The sequence below is a fragment of the Mastomys coucha genome, unplaced genomic scaffold, assembly GCF_008632895.1.
Source record: "Mastomys coucha isolate ucsf_1 unplaced genomic scaffold, UCSF_Mcou_1 pScaffold22, whole genome shotgun sequence".
NCBI lineage: Eukaryota > Metazoa > Chordata > Mammalia > Rodentia > Muridae > Mastomys > Mastomys coucha.
In genome coordinates, this window is record NW_022196905.1 from 159,568,272 (window position 1) to 159,590,317 (window position 22,046).

General features: G+C 39.2%; 1 protein-coding gene across 6 annotated transcripts in view; it reads right to left on the reverse strand.

Moving 5' to 3' along the window:
• Window positions 1-22,046, reverse strand: part of Csmd1 (CUB and Sushi multiple domains 1) — a 1,620,113-nt gene that overhangs the window by 368,998 nt on the left and 1,229,069 nt on the right. For all 6 annotated transcript variants that reach the window (XM_031339198.1, XM_031339200.1, XM_031339199.1 and 3 more), the window contains 2 exons: window positions 14,993-15,096; window positions 555-667 (listed from right to left, as the gene is read on the reverse strand). In XM_031339198.1, coding sequence (XP_031195058.1) covers window positions 555-667; window positions 14,993-15,096 — 217 coding nt within the window. The remainder of the gene's footprint in view (window positions 1-554; window positions 668-14,992; window positions 15,097-22,046) is intronic.

Below are 22,046 nucleotides of genomic sequence, written 5' to 3' on the forward strand. Positions count from 1 at the left end.
AAGGGGTCAGAAGCTACAGGTCCAGCCACCCCTCTGCCAAGAGAAAGCTACATTTGGTTAGCATTCAGGAGGCATTAGCAACACTGAAAGTCGTCTAGTGTACCAGAGCTCTAGCATCTTCTGTTATCAATGAAAATCACAGATATTTCATCTTGAATACATGTGTTGGCTCACAAGTATCTCCAAAGAAGTAAATAATGGTAAAACAAATACATTGATTATTTTACTTTCAACTTTGAAATATCAGAGAGAGCAAAGAAAAGTTTCAGAAAAAAAAAGATCACTATGATGTTGCCAAGAGATCCCCAGGCCTCCCACATTCCCTAGCTGAAGTTTGTATTTCCTGCTATTTTGACATGATATTGGCATGCCCTGTGCCTTCTTGTCCCAGTGACAGGCCAGTTAGGTAGAACTCTAAACCAGTTGCAGAGCACTAGTCCCATTATGAAGCATGTTCCAACCTGCATGTTTCATTGATCTCTGCCATGGACAGAATGGCCTCTGTCCACTTTAAAGTCTTCCACTGAATCATTACTAACGTGAGTCAGGCCTACCTTGGTACACAGCTTTAAACCCTGGTGAGCCAATGCTGTCATCTGACTGCAGGTGGAGCCACATCTGATTGCTCATGCTCACGATGAGGTCAGGAACACTGGAGCCTGTGAGCCTGCACACAAGGGAAAGGGTCAGACTTTTACAAAGGGCTACAAATACATCGACTTTTCCTCAGAGGAGGGTCTTGGTACTTTAACCACCTCCACACACACCAACACATACACAGACACACACACACACACACACACACACACAGGCTCTCAAAACTCTGTAACAGCTTGTCATTTATATAAAATTTAAATATTATCATCACTCGCATTTATTTAGTAACTATTCAGTCACTGGAAATATGTGTATTATTTCATTAAAAAAATAGTTAAAATAGACTGGAGCTTTGCTTGGTAAGAAGCAGTTACTCCTTTTACATAAGACCCACTTTCAGTTCTCAATACCAACATGGTATTTCATAACCATCTCTTACTCCAATTCCAGAGGACTTGATGGTCTTTTCTGGCCTCTAATGGCATGGCACATGCACATGTGTGGTACACACACACACACACACACACACACACACACACACACACATACATATATACATATATATATATATATATATGAAAAACAATCATACACATAAAACAAATAAGTTCTTTAAAAATTAGAGCATGCCATTTGCTGGAAATGAGAGGCTCTGTAAGTACAAGATGCACAGAGATAAATCCATACAGATCTGAAGAAACCAAGAGAGCCAGCTGTGCTATGAAACAGGAGATGAACCCTGGTGGCCCCACTAGTTTATTGTGTGATACCATCAAAGGCAAACATCTCCAAGGTGAGAAACCCTTCACATTCATTATTCCATTTAGTCATCTAGTCTAGAATTATGTACATTCATAAAATTCTCTTTAAAGATGTATTAAAGGGTAATCATGCATTATAATGATATTGAAAAGAACAGTGTGTATAGTTGAAATAGACACGACAGAGTTTACTGAACATCCAGGTCAAACTTCAAAGCAGTTTTCTCCAAGCATTCAGTGTGCATTGACAAACTGGTCACATCCCCTGCACTGTCAGCCAGTGAAAAGAAACACCAAATCCATTGACTGAACTCAACATGCCGACAGAATAGCATGTAGAAACAGGAAAACTACAGGAAGGAAATCAATTCAACCAAAACAAATGTCCCTAATCAAATGGGACGCTTTGCTTTCAACAAAGTGGTTTCGGGAATGTGAACACATGATTTGCACCATCAATCACAGCATCCGTCTATCAACCAAACATTCTCTTTGCAGACAGCCTCGAAAACCTGCATCTTCAAAGGAAGATGAACGGTGGTCATTACATGCCAAGTAGCTCTGGCTGCGTTACACTCAGGTTGGAAAAGAACGTGTTCTCGTGAGCGATGTATGCTTGCTGCACACGTATGTCTGAAAATTTGTCTTTGTTGGAAGATTGTTCTTTTGTGTTTGCTTGTTTGATTGCAAGAGAGATTTGTTTGCTTTTCTGTGCATGCATTTTGTTGAACTGTAATCAGCCAAACAGTGCATGGATTACAGATCCTGGCTCTAAGACTCCTTAGGAAGAGAGCCAGCCTACAAGTTCCCCAAGGGAGTCTGCCTCCAGGGCCCCTCTCTGCTCTGGGTTCTCCCTCTCGCTGTGACAACACATCTACAGCTGTATCTGCCTTTCTAAGCCTCCTGTAAGTGAAATAAGACTTTGTAAAATACTTTGCTTAACAGACCTGAGGGAAAGGTATTCATCAGCTTCCTTGCTGCAGTTTCTACTTAGAACTCATTTGTGTGTATAGACAGGGAAAAGGTGATTAATGCTAGTGTTTTTAATATTTCCCTAATAAAGTAATATATTAATAAAGTTGTCAGAAATAACATAAAGAGCCCACATGCATTCTTCCTCATCTCTTCCAATGCTCATATTTTACAGATCTATAATGTATTGTCTCAGCCTAGATGGACGACCTACCTCTTATGAAAGCGTTCTCTCATTCCCTCTCCCTTGTCCCCTTCCCCTCTCCCTGCTTTCCCCCTCCCCGCCCCCAGCTCTCTACTACACACATGTAGACTTGGGAACCCAGGCTGTAGTAAATACAGTGAGGTTGATCTCCGCAGTTCATCTTCAAAGTCTCATCACACGGTCTTGCTGCTCCTCACTGGTAAGTACAAGTCTGTCTCTAGCTCTGAATTCATGCATAAATAAATTCATTACATAAATGAGAGATCACAGTTTGTCTGTTTTTGAATTAGCTTTCTCCACTTGGCTCAGTTCCCCAGAGATTAGTCACATGATTTATATGCCAACAGTCACTTCCCATTGCTGAGGGAGACTCCATGGTGTGGATACGTCATGTCCTGCTAACATCCTCAGCTGCTTGGAAGCTGACCCATAAAGCTGATATAACTCTGATGTGCAGGTCTTCCCACAGTTTAACTCTTCATGTGATCTGATATAAATTCCCAAGCATGTAATTTGTATTTTTTTTATTTCTGTGTCTATAATTGATATTTCTGTCTTCAACATTATCGAGTGAGGATTCTCTTTTCACCATCAGTGTCTAAGCACACAGGTTCTTGTTTTCACCGATGGGGATTTCATGTGGTCAGTGTGTATATTAGCTCCTCTACAATTTATATAGTGGGCTTTACATTTACCTGTGGCTGATCACTAAGAGTGCACAAGGCCTTGTCTCTTCCCTATACACCTGTTTCAGGAAAGGTCTTCAGGTCCTGTGCCCCTTTTAATGCACTTGTTGATTCTCTCCCTCTCTCCCTCCCTCTCTCTCTCTCTCTCTCTCTCTCTCTCTCTTTCTTGCAAATTTAGAAACATTCTTTTTTGAAAAAGATTTATTTATATTTTATTTATATGAGTACACTGTAGTTGTCTTCAGGTACACCAGAAAAAGGCATCAGATCCTATTACAGATGGTAGTGAGCTACCATGTGGTTGCTGGGAATTGAACTCAGGACTTGTGGAAGTTCAGTCAGTGCTCTTAACCACTGAATCATCTCTGCAGCCCCAAGAAACATTATTTGTCTCCCTAAACATTTTTGCTGAGCAAAGAATTTCTGTTTGACCAAGTTGTCCTAACCATTCAGAAAGTATCCCTAGGGGAGAAATTTGCAGAATGAGAGGATACAGCTCATACATTCTTCTGTCCTGTTGGTCTTTGAAAATTCACCCCTGTCATATGTTTCCTATTGTGCTTTGTAGGGTCTTTATGCAAATCATCATATATCTGCAGCTATTCTTAACCAGAGCCAAGGCTGCTGTGTTTGAGGAACTGGAACCTCTAGATACTCATTTTCCACTTGGTTAGTTTATTTTCATTTTCTTCCTGCCTTCATTCCTTGTGAGGTCATTCCCAAGGCTGTGAGTATGAGGCAGGAAGATCATATCTAAGTTTAAAGGCATTGCTTTATGTATGTTCAGAAAGAAGAAAGAACACTGCTGTTGTATGGTGAAGCTTGCGTGAACAGCCAGGGTTCACAGGGAGCTCACATATGAGTGAACAGCCAGGGTTCACAGGGAGATCACATATGATTGATCAGAGCTGGTACTCCAATCACTCTTCAGGGCATGGACAGTCTGCTTTTCTGGTCTGCGTCCATAGCAATTCTTTGCTGGCTTCAGGCCTCTTTACCTTTGAGATCACGTATATGTTCACGTGCCTACAGTTACGATGTCTCTCCCATGCGAAGTCTGAGTTTCCATACAGACATTGTATGATATGTCTCATGGCTCCCTGACTTTATCAACACAATAGACCCTCCCTCCCATGCCTCAGGAGATCTTTGCCTTTTGAGTTTCCTGCCCAGGATTTGTTGTTGTTCTCAGTGCAAGTCTGTTTTTGCAAGCAGACAGTGAAGCAATTGCTCTACCTTGTGCCCACCTTGTTATGCTTTAAAAGGAATGCCTGAGCTCCAAGAACACACAATATTGTTCACTTTGCTCCCCACTGCATTGGCTCCCCAATCAGAGACAGATGCTGCTGGATATCTTGTGTTTTGGCAACCCAGACACCTGGTACTGCTCTACTCTTCTGTCCCTGGAAACCCCCAGGTTCCCCACCCATTTGACAACACCCTAGAATGAGTGTACTCTGACAAACGTTTTTTGTCCCTTCTTTTCATGTATATAAGTGTGTGGTATATGCATATATGGATATTCATGATTGAATGTATTTAGGCACATATGCCCATCTGTACATGCAGAGACCTAAGATTTGGTATTGGGAATCACCCTTCTACTTCATTTTTTGTGGCAGAGACTATCAGTCAAACCCAGCACTTAACAATATGGCTGGTCTCACCAGTCAGCTTGCTCTGGGGATTCCCTCTCTCTGCCTTCCAAGGCTAGAACTACAGGAAGGTCATGAACCAGCCTAGCACTTATATGGGTTCTGAGCACCTAGCCATCAATATTTTCATTGACTAGCAGCTGACAGGTCTCAGCCCAACAATAGCTCTTTCCTGGGCTAAGGTCTATGTCATTTTTCTCCAGTTTCCTCTAGTCATTGTCTATCGTATCTGCGTTCTTCAAGCATTCTTGCTCACTCCTCATTCCCTGCTCTGAGTAGACGCTTCCTTCCTTAAGTGAATAAGGAGAAACACTGGTAGTGAGGAGAGGCGGAAGCTCCCGCTTCTGAGTCTCCTGCATTCTCCTTGGCAACAGGAGGGTTACAACAGTTGAGGAGGGTCCTGACAGTGTGGACCCTCCACCTCCCAGACACTACCTCCCCTCCACGGCTAAGGTTTGATGTGAACACAGGCCACCTCTTAGCAGCCCACTGGGGTCTCTCCCAACCTAGCCCCTTCTCCGGTTACTTCCTTCCCAGGAATTTAAGTTGTAAAAACATAATTATCATGTAGAAAATCCTCACCTATTGCAAAGAGGCACATTTCCAAGGTAACTTCCTACTTCAGGCACACCCTGAGGTGCAGGTTTGAACTTCTTTTGTTTGCTCACTGTGCTTTATTTTAATCCAGTTTCACTCTGTGAATTCACTCAAAATTGACTAGGCAAGCATTATGGCAGTGCTCACTCACACGGCTCCCTCAATCAAATGTCAAATCCTGTTCTTGTAGCCAGTCCCTTTTTAGAATTTATTTTAAGCTTCCAAATTATTTGATTGGCATGCATACGAAAAGGGTTGTAATCATACTTTGTCACAATTATTTCTTTTTAAACCAATTAGTTGCATGTTAATTAACTTTTTAAACTTGTTGAAATTTTCAAAAATGTAAAGTGGTTAATGTTTCCAAGCTTCAAGTATTTAAAACAGCTTATGACAAAAGAAAATGTTGACTTTGAGTATGTCTTTGAGATTTGTAAGCTTAATTTAATTTGATAGGACTTACACACACACATACACACACACACACACACACACACACAGAGAGAGAGAGAGAGAGAGAGAGAGAGAGAGAGAGAGAGAGAGAGAGAGAGTTGAATGACCACTTGCAGCTGTTTTGGGAGTTTGAGAGGAGTCAGTCATTAATTCATTCATTTGTCCATTTACTTTTATAATAACTTGAAACTGAACACTAACCAGGTGTTAGCTTTACTTGAACATGAATCAGAAGACATAATTTGGAACCATTTTTTTAAAACAGTTACAGTTTTTACTAAACCAATGGTAGTTGTTCCTGTATCTTCATCTAAGTTAAGAATAAAATCATCCTAATTACACATCACCTGAGAGGGAATGAAGAGGAAGACTCCTGAAGCTGCCAGACTCGCAGAGATTCCCCAGGACTCAATAGTTGTTCTCTTTGGTGCTAGGCAGTAACCCTCTCAGATAGTATACCACATACAGGCCCACTTCTCTGCTGGAGAATATTTATGTTTGTCCTAATTTTTGACAATTGTAGTGAGAATAGCCAAGAAGTTCATGCAGGAGTTTATTCACCCAAGGTTCATCTCTGGACAGTAATGAAATTGCTGCTTTAGTTAATGCCACAGTCCAAGCCTGTTCACTTTTTCAGGAACCTGCTCACTTCCTTCTTTTTGAGAAGGGTTGTACCAGTTTTTACTTGACTTGAACTCTCAAAAGCAACCCAGAATGTATTTCCATTTATGTCACAGTATCAAAAAAAAAAAACATAAAAACCAAAACAGTACCATGATGAGTAGAGAAAGGATTGTGGTCAATCCAGACATGTTATGGGACAGGAACAGAAGCACACAGAGTAGTGTCTGGATAGTAAAGTCCCTCCTCCCGACCTTGACTCCGCTCAGGATGACATAGGTCTGCACCTGTGTTAATATTATGGATTCAGGCACACAACATTCCTGTTCTACTCTAGGCTAGTTTTAAATTCCTTAAAGCTGGGAGAAAATAAACATTTGATCATGTTATACAACTGTCAAGACATGAAATTGATGTCACGTAGCACCTGCTTTATACCTCACCTGTTTCCCCCAGTGCATTCCTAGAGGGAAAATGAAGCTAACCCTTAATATGTTGACTTTAATTATAAATTGGGTCATTTGAGAAGGAAGTGCTGCCCCAAAGATAAAAAATGAGCCATATCTGAACCACTTAGCAGTCCTTACAGTTCGTCATGCATGTCTAGAATATGAACTCTTTGAGAGGTTAGCATGCACCTATGGTTTGTGGGGACATTGGCATGCACTGGGTCTTTGCAGTAGCAGGTGCAGGTTCCCAGTAATAAATACAAGGTAAGTTCTATTCTATCCACAGGCAAATTGGCCAACACAGAGATGAAGTAAAATATCAATACACTCAGGAACATTCTGGTATGAAGACCTGGTTTCACATATAAGCACAGAGTCATCTGAAGCAGGAGATTATTTAGTTGTTCAACACATGAAGGAGGAGAATCCTGAGATCTGCATTCTGGGGAATCTCTATTCCCATTCATATATATGGGTGCAGACTAGATTCTCTGCATTAAAGGGAAAGAAAGCTATGACTTTAATAGTCACGGGGTCCAGACACTCAGTATTATTGGTTATTTGTACATATACCACTACATGGGCTGGGTGCATGAGAAGGGATGAGACTCTAATATGGAAATCAAGCTGATTCTGAAAACTAAACAAGGGGGTGGGTTTAAGAGAAGATGTCATATGCAATGCTATCATGCAGAGCGTGTGTGTGTGTGTGTGTGTGTGTGTGTGTGTGTGTGTGTGTGTGTGTATTTTAGTCCTGATGTTCTCCAGAGACATCCTTGTAATACTGGATGGGCTTGCTACTTTGATTGACGTGTGCTTCTAGCACAAGTGTGACAAATAGATCACTGGGCTGGGATCTATTCAAGTCAGATGGCATTGGAAGGGATATGAGTTACATCAATCATTTGCAATATCGTCTTTCAATTCACTAACCCCCAAAACAATGATCACATAAAACATCTAAAAATATCAAATCCAAACCTCTCAATCTCACAGTTCAAAGGGATTAAAAAGTTGATAAAGGCCTCAATGGATACCAATTTCTCAAGTTTGCTTCTCAGTACTGCCAGGCTACGGGATGTGGCTGACCAGTCCTCAGATCATGGTGATCATCTTTCTTGCCCTGCCCTGCCCTGCCCTGCCCTGCCCTGCCCTGCCCTGCCCTGCCCTGACTTGACCTGTGTGTGTGTGTCTCTGTGTGTGTGTGTGTGTGTGTGTGTCAGGGTCAGTCATGATTGTTGTCCCTCTGGAGTCAATCTCCTTGATTCATTGGCATTGATTTTACAAGTTTAAGTAGACTGCCTAGACAGCAAACCTTAGTGATCAACCTGTTTTCAATTCTCCAGCACCAATGCAAAAGGGCATATCATCATATCTGACTTTTCTGTATGGATGCTCAGGCTCAAAGTTTGGTCTTCATTCTTTCAAGGCAGGCACTTTCCTGACTAGTGATGTCCCTAAGTCCTCAAGGCTTCATTTGTATCAGGAAGAACAAGCAAGTTAGATGTTCCCATAGCCAGCCTGGCCAGAGGATAATCTATCTGTAGAAGTAAGCCTGATACCTCCTCCAGTAGAATCAGGCAAAGGTGAAGGTCAGGCACTATCAGGGACGTCCCAAATACTGCCAGTTCTACACCCCATTGGGTTATGTACAGCATTTGGTTCATTTCCTGAATACCACCATTGTGGCACCTTCCAAGCATGGATAGACAGCAACAGCACAATGAAAATTAAAATTATCAGAGCACCAGTCATGACAAGAGGCCAAGCCCAATTTTGATGTATTAGGTAGACCTGTTGAATTGAAGGACTTAACCAATCCTCTGCACATTATAAAAAGACAGAAAAGATCTCCAGGATGTAACCTTGAAACAAGAACATCAGCAAACCACAACCTGAATGGGCAGACATGATCCTCCAACTGCTGAAATGAGTCAGAGTTGGGAGCCTGGCCCCAAGGCTTCAAGGCACACACACACTTTAATGAAACAATATATGATGATTACAAATTCTCTGCAAATATGGAAAGGAAAGAAATCTTAGCAAGAAAGCACAAGCTGTTGTCAATAGAATCTGGATGAAAACTGGATCTGAAAATATATAACAAATTAAAGTAAATATTGTTCACTGGGTATAACTTAGAGGGAGGTGTCAATAGCAGCATTAAAGGAGCTTGAGAACAAAGCACCTTGCACAGAGGCGGAGCTGACAAAGTAAGTTGTGGGGCAAAGAAAAAGAAGTTGACAGAGTATTACAACAAGTAACTTTTGATGTGAAATTTATCAGATTTGGTAAGAAACATAAACTATAAATCCTAGAACTGACATGAACTCAATAATGGCAAATCCACTAGAAGACAAAGGTAATTTATTTTTGAAAACAAAAGAAAGGGAAAATTTTGAGGACAAGAAAGGACTCATGATGTGAATGATAAGAATTTCCACCTGGGACCTTGCAGGCCAGACCACTACTAAACTGCCAACTATGGGTCCTATATTCCAGCCCATTCTTCATAACTTAGGGAATCCTATTTAAAAGAAAGAAAGAAAGAAAGAAAAATAGAAAAAAAAAGAAAATTCTGAGCCAAGGTTTGCCACTACAAATTAAAGGTAGGTAGCCAAACTACCCTACCTGTTCTAGAAATTTCAGGATTTTTTTTTTAGAATGAAGTGGTAGCACTAGGGGGTCTTCCAGATTGAGAAAGGACAGGGGTGTAGTGGAAAGATGCTCATGTATAACATGGCCTCATCTCCACATCATGAATTCTATGAGTCATGTTTAATAAATCAACCAAACATTTTAAACCAGCTTAGTATCTACAATACTTGCCTGTCAATCTGGTGGACAGATAAAGTGACCTAGGAGGTTAGTGAGGTTTCAATTTGTAGAACTAAGAGAATATGAATTTCTGCTCTTTTATACCAATAAGTTTTAGAAATTTGCTATAAAAAACACAAAGTAAAAGCATAGACTATTAGGGCTGGAGAGATGGCTCAGCAGTTAAGAGCACTGATTGCTCTTTCAGAGTTCTTGAGTTCAATTCCCAGCAACCACATGGTGGCTCACAACCATCTGTAATTGGATTTGGTGCTCTCTTCTGGTGTGTCTGAAGATAGCTACAGTGTATATTAATAAAACAAACAAATATATATAATATATACATATATTTTATATATAAAATCACAGACCATATGTGTAATGCCCATAACAACCATCACAGTACTACAGAGAATAAACTTTATGACAGTAGCCGCAGAAGTGAGACTTGAAAACAACGACAACAACAAAATAACAACAAACCCTCCAAAAACCTGTGCAGGGAGCAAGGATAAAATTAAGAGACAAAATTGGAAAAAATGAAGATAAATTATAATGTGGTCTATCTCCATATTAATGATCACCCCAACTTCAAGAGGTAGGAAGCTAAACATGATGGTGCTTTCTGAATCCAGGGATTGGTGTGGGTTTTAGGCCGTGTGGACTACTTAGAAGAACTTGGCTACCCAAGGGCAGAAGTTGTGTTATGTCCACATCAGAAACACATAGCACCAGGGGGAAGGGTGAATAACCCATCCACACGGTATGATTCTAGAACCGTCACATAGTAACAGCATTTTAGAGATAGACAGTAGCTGTCAGGGGTCATTGGTCAAGGAGGAGTAGAGAGAGAAACTGATTTATGGCACTCACATAAAAACTGCTAGGAATGGCAATGCACATCTCTTAGACAGTGAGGTTGGAAGGAGAGAGAAGTGGATCCCTGGAGCTCACTGGCCAGCTGGCCAGCTAAGCTCAGTGAGGAATCCTGTCTCAAAAACTAAAGTGGAGAGCAATAGATGATATACAACATCAACCTGGCCTCCATGTGGATGTGCATGTACATACACACACACACACACATGCACACACACACACATGCACACACACACATGCACACGCACATGCACGCACACACGCACACACATGCACACATGCACACACACACACACGCACACACACACACCCACCCACCCACACACACACATACAAACCAGGCAATAATGTATAGGCATCCCATAGGTTTTAGGAGGCTGAGGTTGCCCAACATCCTTTATTCTCTTGACAAATGAAGTCAAAACATACTTAGATGTTAGTAACATCTGAAACCAAACCACGTGACTGTTTTAGGTATGTACAAGATTTCTTGACATTGCCTGAATTTAAGGCTAAAACCAACTAATAAATGTACCCACAAGGAAATCTTTCTATAAGACACAACTGAAAGCTATCTCATTGCTATTAAAGCTTAATATTTATAGAGACAGTCACTTATAATTATTGCAGTAAGGGAATCACTGCCAAGTCCCATCCTTACACATGAGAATTATTCTTTTTTTCTTAGAGACAAGAGGCAGAGGAAGAAAAGCTTAGAGTTTCAAGTTCAGGGCAGACCTCCTACACCACATGGAAGTGTCCTGGTAGAACTCCAGGTCTCTGGCAGCTACTACCTTGGAAATCATACGCTGAGGTTTGGATCATGTGAATTACAGGCCACAGTGCCTACATGATAAATGGCTTGGGTTTTTTATTATAATTTATAATAATGAAAAGTGAATAGGCACCATTTAAATTGATAATTATCTCTCTTTTTTCCTAACAGAACTTGCCCATGCCCTCCATCATGAAGGCAGACTCTTCATGATCATATCAATGATGCCTGATCGGCAGACATTGACTTTGGGCATGGTTTTTTTTTCCTTTTCCCCCTTCTCACTTCTCACTTCACTTTTTTTTTTTTTTTTTCAGGATGCTGGGCATTAACCCTGGCTTTGTGCTCCTGGTCAGAAGCCATATCCCTGGTCCCTTGTTTTCTATGATTATAAAGAGAATGAACGCTTTCATCTCAGTAGGGGGTCAGTAGGGGGATGTCAATCAGGGGCACACCAAGGCTGGAGGTGTATGTGGAAGCTGGTTGAAGACAGAGTGAAGATTCCCTGGGGATCAACTCATTTCCTTATTATCTAATCCATATATCTACCTGTATAGAGGCTGCTACTTGCACACAGTTTCCTTCATTCCCATAGAGGGGTAGACATTTAAAAATCTATATCCTGTCTCGTAGTCCTGAGGACATCCAAGTAACACGATCCCCTGTTACCGCCAGCTAGAGCGAGGCCAGGTAAAGCAATATCTCCCCTTGCCAGTTTGCAATTTAATTTTGAGGAAACTGTCAATATATATTCTCAGAAAAGAGCTCAACAGAGATCTGTTAAGTTAGTTATTTCATTTTCTTTTGAGTTTGCCATGCTATACAAACACCCCGAGAAAATCCATCCTTCTTTGGGGAAGACTGGGGTGACAGATGAAGTCTTGAACCCTTAAGGATTTTGTTTTGTGTTACAAAGTTTGAGAAAGTAAAATCCATGAACAGAAATCAGAAATCTAAAAACCACATTTTGGATGTGCTGTCTCCTTGTTACATTGTTTTCTTTCCTGAATATCTTCCAAGCTCTGAGTAGAACCCACAGCTTGCCTGAGGGAAGGAACAGTGAGATACTGGCTCCAGAGCACTCAGTATAAGCCCACTATATGAGAAGCTGGGGCCTGTGTGGTCTGAAATCCACATCAGAAGTTGCACAAATCTACAGACTGCTCAGTATTTACTGGGTCTCAGCACGTTTTTCATTTTCCCAAATAGATTATAAATCCTATACTAAGAATAATACAGAAGACATACTATTCAAATCAGGTTGTTGGTAGGTTACCTAAATTTACCTGCTTATTACAGAAACCAGTAGAGTGCCCAGCATCTCCCTTCCCTGTAACTTGGGGCTAGACAGTAAGGAAGTATCTCCAAGGCTTTTCTTCCTCTGCTTCAGCTGATTAAATGTGCTTTGCTCCTGGTTACATTATGTTTCCCAGAGGGCACCTCAGTTTGATTCAGTCGACCATTTAGAGTTTCACTTATAGATCTGAGCTATTATGGAGAGATCCTAATAACACTTATGTCATGGTAACAAACAGTTTGCCATTGCTCTCTCACCAACAGAAAGCCTTTAAAAATATGAGAGTATGAGCTTAGATCCCTAATAGCAACCCATGGGATGTTCTATGGCATTCCCTTAAATATTTTAACTTTTGCATTTATTTAAAAATCTTTCTCATGTATTTTAGTGGCTTCCATTTTAAAAATCAGATGTTATGGTGACAGTAAAGCCATTTTCATGTGTAGGTTACATTTATTAGCTAAGTTTATTATATATATATATTTATATATATATATATGTACACAATATATACACAATACTATATATATACATATATTATATATATGTATAATATTATAATATATAGTATTATATATTATAGTCATGCAGGGAGACTCAGAGGTAAAATGACTTCCCTTAGGGTGACAGAGGTGGGAAGTATAAAGTCAGAAACCCCATCTTGTATTATGAGCCAATGTCTATACACTATATGAACTGTTTTCAGATAATGTGACAAACCACAGGATTGCCACTGTTCCTGAGGCCAGATGGAAGCATGCCAATAATACAGATGCCTAGTGTTAACCTAGAGAACTCTGCTTTAAAAAAAAAACAGAAAAATAAAAGTAAAAGCAATTTTTCATCTGATAGGTTGGCAACTGTTATAAATATGTAACCAATATATAATCATAACTCATAAATAATAAATATATAATCATAACTCATGGGTAATCAATACAAAATCATAACTCATGCTCATTATGTGCACTCAGCCTCAGCTCTTTCTCACTTTCTAACATTTAGCCTTTCCTTTTCTTTTTTCCACATGTTCCGTTATTCTCACGTGTATGTTTGGTTACATATATGCACATTACTGGCTAGATCCAATATATTATGAGGAATATGTGGGTTTTTATTAACCTGAAAGCTTGCTTGACTTTGGGCATGCTAAGATCTTCAGTTGTCCTGCAAATTTTGTCATTATATTTTATTTAAAGCTGAATAATATTCCATTATATAAATGCAGATTTTATTATCATTTATGTGCTGATGGACAAGTAGGTTGTTTCCAATTCTCTGCTATTGTCAATAAAGCTAATTGTTTTTCTGATTACAACTGTCATGGATTTTCCATTTTTGGTGGTAAAATATATTTGATATTGAAAGTATAAAACCCAACATGGAGTGCCTCAGTTTTTATTCTGAATGGCTGCTGTAGCTGTATAGACATCTAGTAAATTGTGTAGTCTCCCTGGATAAAAAGAAATCCATAGCACCATACACACAGACTGGGGAAAGAGAAGGGAGTCTCTTAGCATCATGCCATGAGTGAAATATGTTTCCCCACCAATGGTTTCCAGAGCTCCTGCCTGAAGCCATCTGAGAAGACAATGGAAGTTGTTTTCATCTCAGATAATGATCTACAAAGATGGACATCCCCAAATCACACATTTTATTTTGATAAAAACATATCTGATAAAAACTGACAAGAACTCAGAGCTGGAAGCACCTGAAATGGAGCTCAATGCCCATTGCTGCAGGTTAGAAAGATTCCAGCTGCAGGTACATGAAGAGACCTACAGCAGAATTCCTGCAGCCTAACCCAAGCCTACTGGAACTCTGGGCCACTTATTCTGCAATCTCTCCTTCTTTTACTGGGTAGCTTTATAGAGCATGTCAGTTTCCAGCAAGCAAATGGCATTATCCCAGAAAATAACTCTACCTGGAAAACACCTGTTCTCACTGGGGAGGGAAGAGAAGGGCCACAGGGAAAACTGAGCTAAGGATAGCATGCTTGCTCATTTCTGTCCTTTGCTTTCTTGCTTCAATTTTGTTTTTGCCATAAGCACACTCTTAAAACATTTTAGTGAGAAGAATCCATACTGGTAAAATGTGATTTTCAGTTAATCCTCATGCAACGCCAGAGTGATCACCTCTAGTGTATTAAGGGAGAGCATTTATCAATGCAAGCCAACAACACCTGCTCACATAACTGCACATTGAGAAGAACACTGAAATGGCATACTCACACATACAAGACGGATCTGGTGTCTCCCACCTTCCCAGCATCCCCGACTGTCAGGGTGTCATACCCTCGTTCCAACTCAAACTCTTCAAAAGCAAGCTTGATGACCTAAATCCAAAGAGGAGACACAGTTACTAGGCAAAATACAGACATTCCATGGCAATGCACATTTATTTATACTTTCAGGGTTTGCTTTGGCTCCATAATATTAATGGATTCCCAAGCTGCCTCTAGTCACTACATGAATAGTCAAGGTTTGGTTAGCTTGAATTTCAGAATTTTGTATAATTAAAGTGTTCTTTTTGCTCCATCTTACTGTGAGCTCTAAAATGAAATTCATCTGAGCTCACTTCAAGTCGGATGTCTATCAAATGCATAGAATGACAACCCAGATGCTTAGATGAACAAAGAATAAGCCAGTACAAGCAGGAAAAAGACTGTTGTAGTTAATGAGGCATGATTTAAAGATAACCTACAATGAACCTCTTTAAATGTGTTTGTGTTGATATTATATTATTATTCCCAATAACATAAGAGATTTCTTCTGAGACTAAGAAACAAATGATCCAATATTACACTTAACTGTGCAAAATCTTGAGGTTTCCTTCTTTTTATCTCTTCTATTTCAGTGAATGGTACTCAAGGCTTTACTCATGGGCAAGTTCTCAACCAGACTTCTCGTAGATAATTAGATGGATGAACAGATGCATAAATGGATGGGTAGATATAGTTAGATAGAGGTAGATATGGATGAACTGAAAAATGGGTAGAAAGGTGGATGACAAGAAGAAAACAACAAAAAAAATATTCCCCTGTGCTAAAACCATCATTTAATAAAGAAGTTCAACCTGCAGTTAATTTAAGATTTGGTATGTATATAATTAAAAAAAACTGGCCCACATATATAATGCATAGAATAATTAAAGAATACCTTCCGGGCAGTGGTGGTGCATGCCTTTAATCCAAGGACTTGAGAGGCAGAGGCAGGTGGATTTCTGAGTTTGAGGCCAACCTGGTCTACAGAGTGAGTTCCAGGACAGCCAGGGCTATACAGAGAAACCTTGTCTCAAAAAAATAAACAATCAAAAAATACCATATATAGAATATATATGTATATATAAACATATATACATACATATATGTGTACATACAAAATATCATACTTGATGTGATGATTAGTATTATGCTAAACATTGGACATGTTTCTGTTCAACTCACCAACAACTATATTAGGCATGTGATCTCCTATCTCTATAGACTACAGGATGTGCTAACTTACTTAAAGTGGACACTTTAGGACTAGAGACTTCAGTGAGTTAAATGTCCTGTTACAAAAAAAAAAAAAAAAAAAAAAAAAAAAAAAAAAAACAGCAAAAAATACTCTCTCTGTTGATCAATATTGTGGTCAAGAAGAAAGATGATCAAAGTTGTCAGGAAGTTAGGCCCGAACTTGGATGTCCAGGTATATGAAAGATGTCAATATAGTGTCATAGATGATACATAAATAAATAGAAATATAGATAGGTAGATGTAACACACAGATGATGTATAATAGGTGAATAATAAGTTATTAGTGATGACAAGTGACAGAAAACATATGATATATTAATTAGATAGATAACTGGATAGACAGATAGATGGATGGATGGATGGATGGATGATAGATCAGTGAATGAACAGATAGTTAAGATGATGCATAAAAGGATGGAAGGATAGGTGGGTGGATAGATGGATAGACAGATAGGTAGATAGATAGATAGATAGATAAGCAAAGAAAGAATGAGTGAATGAATGGCTGGATGAATAAATAAGTAGATGGATAGAAGTGGGCATTTATGTATGTCAGATAAGTAGATTAATAGAAGAATAGATAGATGACAGATACATGGTAGAATAAATCAATCAATATGTAGATGTCTGGATGGTAGATAAGTAGATGGATAGACTACCAGGTGGTTTGATGATAGATAAGTAGATTTATAGTAGGATGCATGGATAATGGAAGGTAGGTGATCAACAGATTGGTGGGTAGATGGCCAGATTATAGATAAATGGATGGGTGGAGAAATGGATGCATGAATGATAAAAAGTAAACATATAGAAGAATGGGAGGATAATGGGCAATAGATAAGTGGGTGGGTAGATATAATAGGTATGTGATTAAAGTATGGGTCGATGGACAGATGATAGTATAGAAAGACAGATAGATGAGTGAGTGAGTGGTACATTGGAGTAAGCTGAGGAAGGGGGGCAGACAAAGGAGGGAGAAAAGGAATTGCTTTGTCAGAAGCACATTTTACTGGTATCTATTTATAAGTGAGTATGCCATATAGGAAAAAAGCAAATGCCTATCTGCTGGACATTTAATTTTTTTTAAAACAAGCAATGGTGGAAGTGAGGCCAGTAACCTAAGACCCAATGTACCAGCATGGGTTAAATGCATTTTAAATGGCTGCCTTTTCATAACAATACTGATAAGGGATACATTGTATATATTATTATAATCTCCTATTAAAATAATAATGCAAATCATGCTGTTTGTATGAACGTATTATTTGTACTGAAACAGGTGTGAGGTTGACAAATGTCACAACCTTATGTGAATTTTTTATATAAAATGAGGACTGGGGGGGGGCTTCTTGATTCTATCTTCCTCTTTCTTGACTATAGGTAAATAGGGCCACAGAGTAATGAAATAATGAAGCCAGAGGGTCTCATCCTAGGCTTGCGTTTCCCATGACTTCCCTATATTTGTTCTAATGACCTGATTGGATCCTGATGATACTCCCTTTCAAGGCTTGTTAAAACTACCATAAGTAACTGGCACATCCAAGAGCACACTCCTCAGAGAGGTGGACAAGGAACACAGCTGGTGATGAGACTCAAGCAACTGAAAGTGAAGAACTCTCCCAGCTCTAGCTTCATGGAGAAACTGAGACCCTGCAGTTCCTCTGCTCCCTGGAGAGGGCACACAGGCTTCTCACTGGGCTAGACTATGGTCTTATTTTTCTTATATTGTTTGATTAATTTTTCCAATTACCTATCAGTGTTCCAAGAGATTTCCTTACAAAAGGTAGATTTTCAAATTGGAGAACATACTTCTTTGTCAGCAAAAAATATCTGGCATCTCCCATGTGTACCATGCGAGGGCCCCTGGGATAATTCTTCATTCTGTGTTTTCATGCTCACTAGTCTTTGGGTTCTATAATTAGTCAAAAATGTATTATTTTAACATATAGTATTATGATATATAGAGGGACCATCCTAAAGTCTCCTTATGAAATACATACATGTTTCCTCTTCTTTTCTAACTATGAAGAATATGAATCTGCAATAACTAGGAAAAGGAGCCTGCATGTATGAACTGCAGAATAAATACACTTTTTAATGTATTTATTTAGTTTCCATAAGTAAAGGATGTCATACTCAATAATGCAATATAGTGATCATCTTGCAAATTTATGGAGATGTGTATGACTGTGGCTCCCAAGTACAATGTGTGGGATGTCTTTCTTGTCTTTTATGGAATCGTTCCTTGTAAACCAGGAGAGAGATGAAGAGCTAGCACACAGTGCAAATCAGAACTTCAAGCTTCTGTTTTGAAAGCTGAAGTCATCTCAGTAAATTGAGTGCTGAACTAGAAGAAAACACCATGAATATAGTTATGATATGGATAGGTTATTGGCAAAACAATCATAAAGAGTAGAAATATGGACAGTAGTTCATCAAAATTCCCAACACTCCTCCAAATGCTGCCAAGGCTCAACCACAGACAACTTTGCTTGAACATCAGGGCAGGTGTTGAGCTCACAAGTGTGCATCTCTCTCCCTAGTCTTCACTCAGCATTAGTCATTAGATTTTCACAATGATGTAAAAGGTGGTGGTTTATGAACAAGCACCTTATCTTTTCATATGTTTATTGCCTGGATGTTTAAGTACAATTTTGATCTCTACTGCCTCACTCGGGAAAAAACAGGAAAAATATATAGTTTTTAAAAATGATACAGAAACAAAAACAAAAATTAAAGCAAACAAAAGATCAGTAAGAAGAAAGAATGACAAAGCAAGGCAAAACAAAACAAAAAGACCACAAAAATGCCATTGAGTTTCATCAGAATACATTATCTAAAACATTAAAACAAGTTTTTATTTAAAAAAAAAAAAACCTCACAATAGACAAATAAGTGACCCACTGTTTCCCATCAGGGCATTTGGAAGCCTTCCATAGTGAGCAGCAATTACAGGCCTTGCTTTTTGATAAGATGATTGTGGATATATCAGTCATGTAGTGTTTACAAAAAAAATCAAGGTTCCTTATTAATCTCACAATACATTTTGTTTTATTTCATAGTATTTAGTGAATAATTCAAATTGAAAGAGAAGCTCTCCAAATTGAGTTCATATACCATAAACATGGTCAACAGATGTTCTCTGAGAAATTTGGGAATGTGAGGGACCTGAGGAAGATGGGGGCAAGAAGAGGAGGAAGAGGGATGAGGGTGATTTAGATAGGAAGTATGCATCTCTGGAAAGAGGTTTCATTGGTAACTACTGACATTCATGAGTGGCCAAGAGAAAACGCACTTGTGATTGACATGTGATGGTACATGTTCTTCCTCAGGATTGCCGTGACCTTCTTAAAGGAGAAAGGAGGTTTATTTTTTTTTCAGGCCATAAGTACTAAGGGGAAATAGATAAGAAACCTTAACTGGGAAAGGTAACTTGGGGAATTTTGTCTCTAATTTTCAAATGAGTTTGATAAAAATCCCCCAGCAGAATTCAGTCTTTCAAACATGACAGAGGAAAGCATCCTGTGCAAGCCTGCTGTTCCATTTTAATTTTACTTTTTATTTTCATATCATGCTTAAAGTACATTTCTTTTATAAAAAAAATATTTGGTTGTTCTTATTTTATGTGTATGAATGCTTTGCCTATGGGTCAGTATGTATGTACACGCGTGTGTGCCTGCATACATGCACACCTGTGTATATGTGTGTGTGTGTGTGTGTGTGTGTGTGTACAGCACATGTGACTGGTGCCTATGGAGATCAAAGGCATTGGATCCATGGAACTAGAGGTAAAGATGGTTATGAGCCTCTGTGTGGGTTCTGAGAACTAAACTCATGTTCTGTAGAAGATCAGCAAATTCTTATAAGTGCTGAGTCATCTCTCTAACCCCAAAGTACATTGGTTTTCCTTTTCCTAAGTAACATGCTTGTGTTAGAAATAACTCTGCTGGAGGAAACTAAGCAGAGAAAAAAATATTAATTTTTAAAATTTCAGGCCTTCTGGTTTCTGTCTGCTCCCCAGAGCTGACACTGTGCCACAGCTCTCTGTACCCAAATCCAACTGGGAGAGAGCTGGTCTCCCAGGAGAGCTGACACACCTGAGAACACAGGTATGACCACCACTTCTGTTCGAAGGGAGCCACCTGGAGCCCTCAGGACACAGGAACCGAGGAGCAGTCTGGGACAGGATCCTCGCAGTTTCCATCTGCACCTGGAGCTGACTCTGTGCCATAGCTCTCCCTAACCAAATCCCTCTAGGAGAGAGCTGGTCTCCCAGGAATGCTGACATAGGCTTACAGGAGGGACAAGCACAGTCAGAGACCAGCTAACACCACAGACCACCACATAGTGAGAGGCAAGTGCAAGAATATAAGCAATGGAAACCAAGGCTACTTGGTATCATCAGAACTCAGTTCTTGTACCACAGCAAGCCCTGGATACTCCAATATACCAGAAAAGCAAGACTGATTAAAAATCATATATCATGATTATGACAGAGGACTTTAAGAAGGACATAAATAACTCCCTTAAAGAAATACAGGAGAAAACAGGTAGAATCCCTTAAAGAGGAAACACAAAAATCCCTTAAAGAATTACAGGAAAACACAACCAAAGAGGTGAAGGAATTGAACAAACTATCCAGGATCTAAGAGTTGAAATGAAAGAATCAAGAAACCACAAAAGAAGACAACCCTGGAGATAGAAAACTTAGGAAAGAGATTAGGAGTCATAAATGCAAGCATCACCAACAGAATATAAGAATTAGAACAGAGAATCTCCGGTGTAGAAGATACCATAGAAAACATTGACACAACAATCAAAAAAATGCAAAATGCAAAAAGCTCCTAACCCAAAACATCCAGGAAATCCAAGACTCAATGAGAAGACCAAACCTAAGGATAATAGGTATAGAAGATAATGAAGATTCCAAAGGAACAGTAAACACCTTCAAAAAATTATAGAAGAAAACTTCCCTAACATAAAAAAGAGATTCCCATAAACATATAAGAAGCCTACAGAAATCCAAATAGATTGGACCAGAAAATGAGTTCCTCTTGTCATATTAAGAGCCAAAACAGCAAATGCACAAAATAAGGAAAGAATACTAAAAGCAGTAAGGGAAAAAGGTCAAGTAATTCATAAAGGCAGACCTATCAGAATTACACCAGACTTCTTACCAGATTCTCTGAAAGCTAGAAGATCCTTGGCAGATGTTATATAGACCCTAAGAGAACACAAATGCCAGCCCAGGCTACTATATACAGCATAACTCTCAATTACCATAGATGGAGAAAACAAGATATTCTATGACAAAAACAAATTTACACAATATCTCTCCACAAACCCAGCTCTACAAAGGATAACAGATGCAAAACTCCAACACAAGGAGGGAAATTATACCCTAGAAAATGCAAGAAAGTAATCTTCTTTCAACAAACCCAAAAGAAGATAGCTACACAAACAAAACTCCACCTCTAACAACAAAAATAACAGGGAGCAACAATTACTATTCCTTAATATCTCTTAACATCAATGGATTCAAGTCCCCAATAAAAAGACAGACTGACAGATTGGATTTGTAAACAGGACCCAACATTTTGCTACATCCAGGAAATGCACCTCAGTGACAAAGTCAGACACTACCTCAGAGTAAAAGGGTGGAAAAATTTTTTTCAAGCAAATGGTCCCAAGAAACAAGCTGGAGTAGACCTTTTAATACCGAATAAAATGGACTTTCAACCTAAAGTTATCAAAACAGATAAGGAAGA